This window comes from Drosophila miranda, chromosome XR, assembly GCF_003369915.1.
Source record: "Drosophila miranda strain MSH22 chromosome XR, D.miranda_PacBio2.1, whole genome shotgun sequence".
NCBI lineage: Eukaryota > Metazoa > Arthropoda > Insecta > Diptera > Drosophilidae > Drosophila > Drosophila miranda.
Window position 1 is genome coordinate 26,626,916 of NC_046674.1, and position 9,900 is coordinate 26,636,815.

At 48.6% G+C, this 9,900-nt stretch overlaps 2 protein-coding genes across 4 annotated transcripts; both read left to right on the top strand.

Annotated features, from left to right (window-relative positions):
• Nucleotides 1–302: 302 nt before the first annotated feature.
• Nucleotides 303–1,496, top strand: LOC117186518. 3 transcript variants are annotated; one of them, XM_033387421.1, is made up of 2 exons: nucleotides 303–411; nucleotides 463–1,496. In XM_033387421.1, exon 2 carries the CDS (start codon nucleotides 489–491, stop codon nucleotides 1,305–1,307), a length of 819 nt encoding a protein of 272 aa, XP_033243312.1. In that variant the 5' UTR covers nucleotides 303–411; nucleotides 463–488; the 3' UTR covers nucleotides 1,308–1,496. The 3 variants fall into 3 exon arrangements, with proteins under 3 accessions (XP_033243312.1, XP_033243313.1, XP_033243314.1); XM_033387422.1 differs by having other exon boundaries at nucleotides 308–403; XM_033387423.1 differs by having other exon boundaries at nucleotides 336–662; nucleotides 699–1,496.
• A 1,908-nt stretch (nucleotides 1,497–3,404) lies between these two features.
• Nucleotides 3,405–5,156, top strand: LOC117186536 (protein TIS11-like). Its single transcript, XM_033387462.1, has 3 exons — nucleotides 3,405–3,623; nucleotides 4,119–4,459; nucleotides 4,559–5,156. The coding sequence occupies exons 2-3, from the start codon at nucleotides 4,209–4,211 to the stop codon at nucleotides 4,839–4,841; spliced, it is 534 nt and encodes a 177-aa protein (XP_033243353.1). The 5' UTR covers nucleotides 3,405–3,623; nucleotides 4,119–4,208; the 3' UTR covers nucleotides 4,842–5,156.
• The last annotated feature ends 4,744 nt before the right edge of the window (nucleotides 5,157–9,900 follow it).

Here is a 9,900-nt window from a genome sequence, read left to right on the forward strand (position 1 = left end):
AAATATTTATATATTTAAGTAAAATATTTTTATATTTCAAATAATTATAATAAATAATAAATATGTATGTATATATTAAATTTATTTTTGTTTCAATACTGAAGAGATTGTGCCACACATTGCAACAACAGAGCACGGGTCGCAGGAACAGCCCCGGATCGGTCGGCCCTCAGGCCCATTGTATCGTCCATCGCAATCCCATCGGGTCCATCCTGGCGCAGGGACCTCCACAAAGTGAATGGAATCGTATTCGTATTCGTATTCGTATTCGTAGTAGGCGTGCCCTCCTCGACAGAGTACTCAGATTTGTGCCCACAAATTGTCAGGAATCGTGCCAGTCAGTCCAGTCGGAGTTTAATTCAGAATCGAAAAGGTTTTCGTCGGCTTGAGAGCTTTGTGAATTGTGAAATTGTTGTTTGGAGTTTTGTTTGTGTTTCTCGATTTTCATTTTTCATTTTTCAGTTTTCGATTTTTGTTATTTGTTCGAAATGGACCTGGACCTCCTTTCCAGTAAGGAGTCGTTGGACAAGTGCGTGGAGTTTGACCTGCCCCCGGTCGCGGTGGGCGACAGCACCCGCGGATGCATCATCCGTAACCTGCGCGTTGCCATTTCGGGCACGTTCCAGAGCAAACCGAAGGCTGCTGCTTCGGCCAAGAAGAACGCGACTCCTGGGCGTGGCACCACACGCGGCGGCAAGGCGACTCCTGGGCGTGGCACCACACGCGGCGGCAACGCGACGCCCGCAGCGGAGACCGGGGGACGTCCGAGTCGCAACAGCAGCAAGCAGAGCGCTCCTCCTGGTCGTCGCGCGATTTCCCAAGGCCTGGACAACCCACCCGTCCGGGGGCGCTCTGTGGGAGGGTACTCGCTGCGCAGTCGCAGCGCTGTGTCGATGGCCAGGGCCAGAGTGCTGATCACATCCTTGCCAGGCGAACGGCGGGAGGAGGACGCACCCCAAGGCCGCTGCTACGGACCGCAGAGACGCCGCTCGTACCTGGATCTGGACCAGGATCTGGCCCAGCTGAACTGGACCGGCCATCAGGAGGATGCTGGCCCACGCCACCCATTCAGCGGCTCGGCTCGTCGCCAGGGCGGGCGGGTGGCGCCTCTCCACCCGGGCACCCGCATGGAGCCCGCCGGGCAGAGCCACTCACAGGTGTCCGTGCCCCCCATGGCACACTTCCGTCGGCTATGCCGCGCTCTGGATCGTCACTACAGTCCGCTGTCGCACTTCCTCGTGTTCCTGGCTGGGATGCTGGCCACTCTGCTGTGCGTGGCCCTGACGCCCGCCAACCAATATCTCTAAAAAGACTTGCACTCGAACACTGAAAGGGGCAGCGGTTTCCACAACGGGCTGCAGATACACCATACACTACGCAAGATACACGACACACGATACAGATACGTGCTTGAGTTCCATCGCCGATCGAAGACTGTTCTGCCCCACAAATATTTGCATTGAATAAACGAGGAGGAATCTCCTTAAAGAATTCCACACCAGACTACAGATACAGATACAGATACAGGATACAGGTGGAGCTCCTCTTGGATCGTCCTGTGGGGCAGGTCGCCTAGGTCGGTGGAGTATTTTTGTGTGACTTTTGTCGGAATTAATCCGATTGAGGCATTTCTGAGGATGTTGTGTGGCAAGTGCTGCATGCCTGATAAATCGTGGGCTTTTGGGCCATTGGTTGAGCAATAACTCGCATTTTCCCGGACCCGGACCCAGACCCGGACCCGGACCCGGACCCGGATCGGCCTCAATTCACGCATAAAATCCGCAATCAAATGTAAATGGAACGAGGGGGAACGTTGTGAGTTGCTGCGTACACCGCAACTCTACGGTTATACCCGATACTAAGTCAGTATGGCTCTCCTCCGGCAGACGCCTCTAATATTAAACGACACGACAAAGAGTGCGTGCGAGAGAGACAGAAAATCAGTCTGAGCGTGACGTCGGGCGCAGCGAAGCCAGTGCAAATTGATTTGTTCCTATTGGCTATAAAAATAATCTGATCTGATCCAAATTTAGCAATCTGATATATATGGTCATTATCTATGATTCTGCGTTTTTAGTTTTCTCGAATGTGAAATATTGTGGATGCAACAGATTTTCGTTCTTTGTGTGGGCGGAAGGGGGTGGGGCGAAATTTTGAGATACACGTTTTGTAGTAAGATCTAACAGGAGTGCGGATACCAAATTTGGTTACTCTAGCTTTAATAGTCTCTGAGATTTTTGAATATCCCCAGATTTTCGTCCTTTGCGTGGGCGGAAGGGGGTGTGGCAAAATTTTGAAACAAACTCGTCTCGGTCCGATATATTAGGAGTGTGGATACCAAATTTGGTTGCTCTAGCTTTTGTAGTCTCTGAGATCTAGGCGCTAATGTTTTACTCTAAGCAAAGCCGCCTATGCTACGTGTGTGTTAGAGAGAGACAGGGCGAGAAAAAATGAAATTGTTTTCTTGATGCTGGCTATAATAATGATTCCGCAGTCTTAAAGATATGGTCATTCTCTACAATTCTACGTTTTTGGTTTTCTCATATCTTTAAAATTGTGGATGCCACAGATTTTCGTCCTTTGTGGGCGCGGAAGTGGGCGGGGCGAAGTTTTGAAATATTTTTGTAGCAGTGACATATCACAGAAGTCTGGATCCAAAACATCGTTGCTCTAGCTCTTATAGTCTTTGAGCACTAGGCGCTGAAGGGGACGGACAGACGGACAGACGGACGGACGGACAGACAGACAGGGCTCAATCGACTCGGCTATTGATGCTGATCAAGAATATATATACTTTATGGGGTCGGAAACGATTCCTTCTGGACGTTACACACATCCACTTTTACCACAAATCTAATATACCCCAATACTCATTTTGAGTATCGGGTATAAAAAGTACATTAAAGTTTTCGCTGGCGCATCAACGAATTTTGGTGCCAATTTGCAGCCGATGCAAAAAAAATGTATAATTTATACAAAAAAATTGAAACTGTTGAAATTAATTGCTTTTTCAGAGTTACATAAATGAAAAATGTTGTGTTTTTTTTAAAGGTTTTTCTCCGACATAATAATTTTGAAGATAACCTTGAATATTTGTTATGTTTACGGTTTTAGCATTCTTCCGTGGAGCTTACCAAAAAATTCTGGACCTGTCTAGTTGGTAACTTGGTTCGTCCTGATTATAAAACAGTAAATATCATTGTTCTTTGATTGCGTCTATTTTTTTTTTAGTAGTTTCATTGTTTGCCGACCAGAATATGACTAGTGTTTCAGTGTGAAGTCTGACCAGGCGTTGTAGACAATTGGATGCGTGTAGATGTATAACAGCACCCACCCACATTAGGAACATGCAGAACATTAGGATCGGGTCTGCACTGGAAAACACCAGTCTAAAATATTCGATTTGATGTCGGAATCAAAGGGTCCTGCTCCACGTACAAATTCACATACTATATTGTATCTATATTTATCTATCACAGTGACCTGTGACATTCAGTGATCACAACTCTAAAATATGTAGATATTCCACATTCAAATTCGATTCCGCTAACAAAAATAAAGTCAAGTCCAACAGAAAATAGTTCAGGATAAAGGATAAGCAAAACGGAACAACAAAGGAACAAGTAGGTAACCCCCACCCTCCCATTGGTGGCCAATGGTGGCCCCCCACAGCCCTTTGTCCAGCAGCGGTATGGGAGTGTATTCGTGTGTTCCTGTGTCCGTGTGTCGTTGGTTAATGTGTGGAAAATTATAAGCATTGGTGACTCTTGCAATATCCCCACGCTGCAAGTGGTGCGCTGTCGCTGCCTCTGCCTCAGTCGCTGCTTACCGAAATAGCGCTGTTGCTGCAGTCGCTGCCGCTAGACCAATGTGTCTCTGTGTGTGTGTGTGTGTGGGGGGTTTTTTTTTGCTTATAGGTCAAGTTAAAAGTAAAAGTATCCAACACCATTTGAGCCGTGTCTTTGCTACTCGTCGCCCTCTTTCGCCCTTGTTCGTTCGCCCTCTCTCTCTTTATCATCCGATCCCTTTTGAGTCTTTTGAGTTTTTGCGAAACATTCGCGTTACGTGTCCCCAAGCAGCAATGGAAATTGATTTCAACGTATCTCTCCCATTCGCAGGTGGCCAGCGATCATCACCAGCCGCAGCAGCAACAGCAGCACCAGCACCATCAGCAGCAGACAGCGGATCAACTCGTCCTGGATATCAGCATGGAGCAGTCACAGTCGCAGCAGCACCGCCTCTATGGCGCCCTCACACGCACCATCTCACAGCCGGCTCAACAGCGCCACCCTCTGCACCAGCAGCAGATCCAACAACAGCAGCAACAGCAACAGCAGCAGCAGCAGGGTGTTGCCTCCTTGGTGACCATCATTGAGAATCTGGGGAATATGAATCTGCACCGTAAGCTCGAGCGCACACAGTTGGAGCCGCTGCTCCAACAGCCCATGAACATATCTCGGTGAGTGCCCCCCCCCCCCCCAGATCTGTCAGATCTTTCATTATGCGCCAGACGTGCCTTACATGTGACTTACTCTTTCCCTTCGTTTGTGTGTTGCAGCTACAAGACGGAGCTGTGCCGCCCGTTCGAGGAGGCCGGCGAGTGCAAGTACGGAGAGAAGTGCCAGTTCGCGCACGGCTTCCACGAGCTGCGCAACCTGCAGCGCCATCCCAAGTACAAGACAGAGTACTGCCGCACCTTCCATAGCGTCGGCTTCTGCCCCTACGGGCCGCGCTGCCATTTTGTGCACAACGCGGACGAGGCCCGCGCTCAGCAGCAGGCCGCAGCCCAGGCGGAAGCGGATTGGGAGGACAGGCCAAGCAGATGCTGCAGAAGAGCATGAGCACGCCGATGCAGCAGGAGAAGATGCCGCGCTTGCCCGTCTTCAACCGCCTGAGCTCTGCCGTGGAGGACTACCAGCAGAAGCTTCAGTCCAGCCTACTGCCCTAAGCAGCTCCAGCATCAGGATCGAACACAACTGTACATGAATTTTGTTACATGCTGAAACATGCCTATTTATGCTTCCATTGCAACACAACTGTGTATTTTTATATAGTAAATTACATTTTTATGAAGTGAAAACCATTTAGTTTACGGCGAATTTTAGGTTATTTAGCCATTAAATGAAAGCGTTACAAAATAAATGAAACAAAAAAAACCAAAGTCGATTCCATTTACCCAACAGCAACGGGGCCGCTGACTATGGCGGGGGTTATCGCCAATCTCTCTTCCAGGGCGTCTGTCGACGGGGTGACGGTGACGGCGACGGTACGCTATCGGTCCGGCGGAGACACCGTCCGGCACACCGATTGCAAAATCTGCAAACCTTTTTTTTTATGTTATTTCCAAACCATTCGGTTCCCGCCACAAGGCATTTGCACCTGAACGATCAGAGAGGATCTTGAGGTATCAAAACGCCACAATTGACCGACTGGGAAAGTAGCATAGCATAGCATCAGAGCCAAGGTCCAAGTAGCAGCAGGTTCAAGAAGCTTCAGTTGCGTCATTGCAGCCATTTTCATAGTTTCATAGGCGCCGGCTTCCAGAGTTTCATAGCACCCAAAGAGCATAGTTGCATAGCCAGCACCTTAAATAGTTTCGTAGCAGGCAAATTTCATGGTTTCGTAGCAGCCACTTCAAGAGTGGAATTATTTATAAATTATGGCATATTTTCAGGCTGTTTTGCAAATACAAATTCTGGTTCCAATCGGTTGGCACAACTGTCCCTATCACGAAAGATATAGCCAAGGAAAAACAAAAAGTTGAAGCAGACTTAAAATTGGTACAAAACGAGAAAAACTAAAAAAAAAGTCAAACGGCCAACCTAGCTTACAAAAGCACAATTTTCGACATACGAAAAAATCTATTTTTTTTTTATCTATTCGAATTATAATGCATCATGAACCTTATCAATACTTTTTCTATATTTTTAACATCGATATTAATAGAAACGAGGGGGAACGTTGTGAGTTGCTGCGGACACCGCAACTCTACAGTTATACCCGATACTAAGTCAGTATGGCTCTCCTCCGGCAGACGCCGCTAATATTAAACGACACGACAAAGAGTGCGTGCGAGAGAGACAGAAAATCAGTCTGAGCGTGACGTCGGGTGCTGCGTAGCCAGTGCAAATTGATTTGTTCCTATTGGCTATAAAAATGATCTGATCTGATCCAGCTTCAGCAATCTGATAGATATGGTCATTATGTATGATTCTGCGTTTTTAGTTTTCTCGAATGTGCAATATTGTGGATGCAACAGATTTTCGTCCTTTGTGTGGGCGGAAGGGGGTGTGGCGAAATTTGGAAACAAACTCGTCTCGGTCCGATATATTAGGAGTGTGGGTACTAAATTTGGTTGCTCTAGCTTTTGTAGTCTCTGAGATCTAGGCGCTAATGTTTTACTCTAAGCAAAGCCGCCTATGCTACGTGTGTGTTAGAGAGAGACAGGGCGAGGAAAAATGAAATTGTTTTCTTGATGCTGGCTATAATAATGATTCCGCAGTCTTAAAGATATGGTCATTCTCTACAATTCTACGTTTTTGGGTTTCTCATATCTTTAAAATTGTGGATGCCACAGATTTTCGTCCTTTGTGGGGGCGGAAGTGGGCGGGGCGAAGTTTTGAAATATTTTTGTAGCAGTGACATATCACAGAAGTCTGAGCACTAGGCGCTGAAGGGGACGGACAGACGGACAGACGGACGGACGGACGGACGGACAGACAGACAGGGCTCAATCGACTCGGCTATTGATGCTGATCAAGAATATATATACCTTATGGGGTCGGAAACGATTCCTTCTGGACGTTACACACATCCACTTTTACCACAAATCTAATATACCCCAATACTCATTTTGAGTATCGGGTATAAGGTTAGGTTAGGTTAACCCGGACGGCCCTCAGCGGGGCCACGCATAGGCCAATATGGCCCTTAGTTATCCGGATGGGGGTGTGTATGAACCGTCGCGGGAGTGTTAATGTGGTTTTAAAAAGTCCCCGAGAATCGAGGTGTTTTTAGCATAGGCCAGCAGTTCCTGTGGCGTCCTTTTGGAGGCATCTTCCAGTGATGCCAACACTGGGGCGCCCAGGTATCTCCTCCTTGCCCTTGAGAGAGCCGGATAGTTGCAGATGAGATGTTCCAGGGTTTCGATAGCCCCAGGTTCCTCACATTTCCTACAACTGTCTCTGTTGGTGATGCCTAGCTTTGCTGCATGTGCAGCAGCCAGACAGTGACCTGTTAGTATCCCCACTAGCAATCTACAGTCCTTTCGTGATAGGTGCAGTAGGTAGTGGCTAAGTTTCTCGTTGCGCTCCTTGCACATTATCTTCGAGGTTCTGCAGGTGGTGGTACTCCTCCACCTGCTATCAGTCTGTGCTCTAGCCTGCTTCTCTAGATCGCCTTGCAGCGTTCTGAGGGAGACAGGCACGTTCTCGGTTCTCCTATTCTCCAGCCCGACGCCTTCCTTAGCTAGTACGTCCGCCGCTTCGTTTCCTTCGATGCCCTGGTGGCTGGGAACCCAATAGATCCGCACTGTCTTTGTCGTGCTTAGGATGTCTAATGCCTCCCTGCTCGCCAAGACACTTCTGGAACTGACCGAGGACGACTGCATGGATCTTATCGCCGCTTGGCTGTCGACGAATAGGTTGACCGCATCGTGTGCTCGTTCTGTTAGGAGAGCGACCTCCGCTGCCTTCCCGATGGCAAAAACTTCTGCCTGGAATATGCTGCATTGGTCCGGTAGCTTATACGACAGCCTTATCTCAGGGTCTGTACAGTATAGGCCCGCTCCTACTCCTCCTTCCATCTTGGAGCCGTCTGTGTATATATTGAGGTGCTCAGTTTGGTCCCTTCCAATTTTCCAGTCTTCAGGTCCCAAAGATGTGGTTGTTTTGACGTCAAGGCAAGTTTGGGGGGTCATGTAATCAGTTGATCTGGTCATGTCCCTGCCAATTGAACTGTGCCCGTATCCTTGTATGGATAGGTTTCCTGATGCTATAAGGCGTTGTGCTGCCTTTCCCGCAATCAGGCGAGCGTGAATGTCCAGGGGGTCGATTCCGAGTATGGTTTCGAGTGCTTTTGTTGGGGTTGACCTCAGCGCCCCTGTAATACAGAGCAGAGCCTGTCGCTGAGTCTTTTCTTTAAGCTTATGGTATGTCTTCTTTTCAATAGCCTGCCACCACACTAAGGCTCCATACAGCAGAGTTGGTCGCACCACCGAGATGTAGATCCAGTGCATTAGAGCAGGTGACAGGCCCCATGTGCTGCTGAGCATCTTCTTGGATGCATAAAGCGCAATGGTAGCCTTCTTCACCCTTTCCACTACATTGGGCCTCCATGCCAGCTTGCTGTCCAGTACTGTGCCTAGGTATTTCACCTGTGATTTTGGAGTCAGCCTAGTTTGTTCCATTTTCGGGGGGGTCCATATCGGTACCTTGTACCTCTTGGTAAAGAGGATGAGGTCCGTCTTGTCCGCGTTGATACTGAGTCCTACCTCTTCCGCCCACTCACGTATCTCCCTGAGTGTACGTTCCATTATGGAGCTGAGGGTCGATGGACATACACCCGTAATAAGTATGCTTATGTCATCTGCATAGGCTGTTATTTTTGGGGCCTTCCTTTCAAATCTCTTAATGAGGTCGTCGACCACCAAATTCCACAGTAGTGGCGATAGGACTCCACCTTGAGGTGTGCCTCTGTGTGCCCCCTTTACCATGGAAGCGGTGCCCCACTCCGATTGCACCCGTCTACAACTTAGGAGGTTTTTGATCCAGACGTTGATTGCAGGGTGTATGTTATTCGCTTCTAGGCGACTTGTTATTGCGGTTGTTGCCACGTTGTTGAATGCTCCTGAGATGTCCACAAATGCTCCCAAAGCATACTTTTTGTTGTGAAGGGCGCTCTCGATGGTGGCTACTAGCGAGTGTAGTGCCGTCTCCACCGATTTCCCCTTGGTGTAGGCGTGTTGGTTTATTGACATCAGTCCCCCTACCTCATTCCTGATGTGTAAATCCAACAGCTTTTCTAGTGTTTTTAGTAGAAAGGAGGTAAGGCTTATCGGTCTGTAATCCTTGGGACTCACGTGGCTGCACTTTCCTGCCTTAGGGAGGAAGACAACCCTCGAGGTTCTCCATTGGATGGGGATATAGCCTGTACTTAGGCATGCTGAGTATATTGAGAAGAGCCATGGGGTAATAACCTCTTTGGTCAACTGCATCATGGCTGGGAATATCCCGTCCAGTCCTGGTGCTTTTATGGCCGCGAAGGAGTCTATGGCCCAGTGAATCCACTCTCTTAGTGGTTAACAGACCTATTGGGGGGTGCTGTTCCTCAGTTGCTAGGTCCTGATGCTCCTTGGCGTCAGTGACCTCGGTGCATCCAGGGAAGTGCGCCTCCATTAGTGCTGTTAGGGCTTCTTTACTGCCCTCTGTCCACTGTCCGTTGTCTAGTTTTAGTTGGCTCTGTACTGTGGGCTGCTTTGAGAGCAGCTTCCGAAGCCTAGCGGTTTCGGGCACTTTCTCAATGTTGGAGCAGAAGTTTCTCCACGAGTTCCTTTGTGCCTTACGTATTTCCTTCTTGTAGCTCCTAAGTGGGATTTTATATTCCTCATTGACAATCTCTTCGTTCGCTTGTTTGGCGATCTTGAAGAATTTCTTGAGGTTGTTCCTCTGGAGAGAGAGATCTCGGTTCCACCAGAGTGGCTTGGACCTCCTCTTCGTTCTCGAGGGTTTGCACGATGCATGGCGTTCAGTAACTCGTTGGATAGGGTCTTTAGGGAGGAGGTCTTTTGGGGAGAGTGAAACTTGCTCCAAAACTTTTGAAGGCAAAGAAAGTGAATTTCAACCGTAACTCGGGGTCGCATCTCCCCACCCCCTCACCCCCTCGCCCCACCCCTTTTAGCCG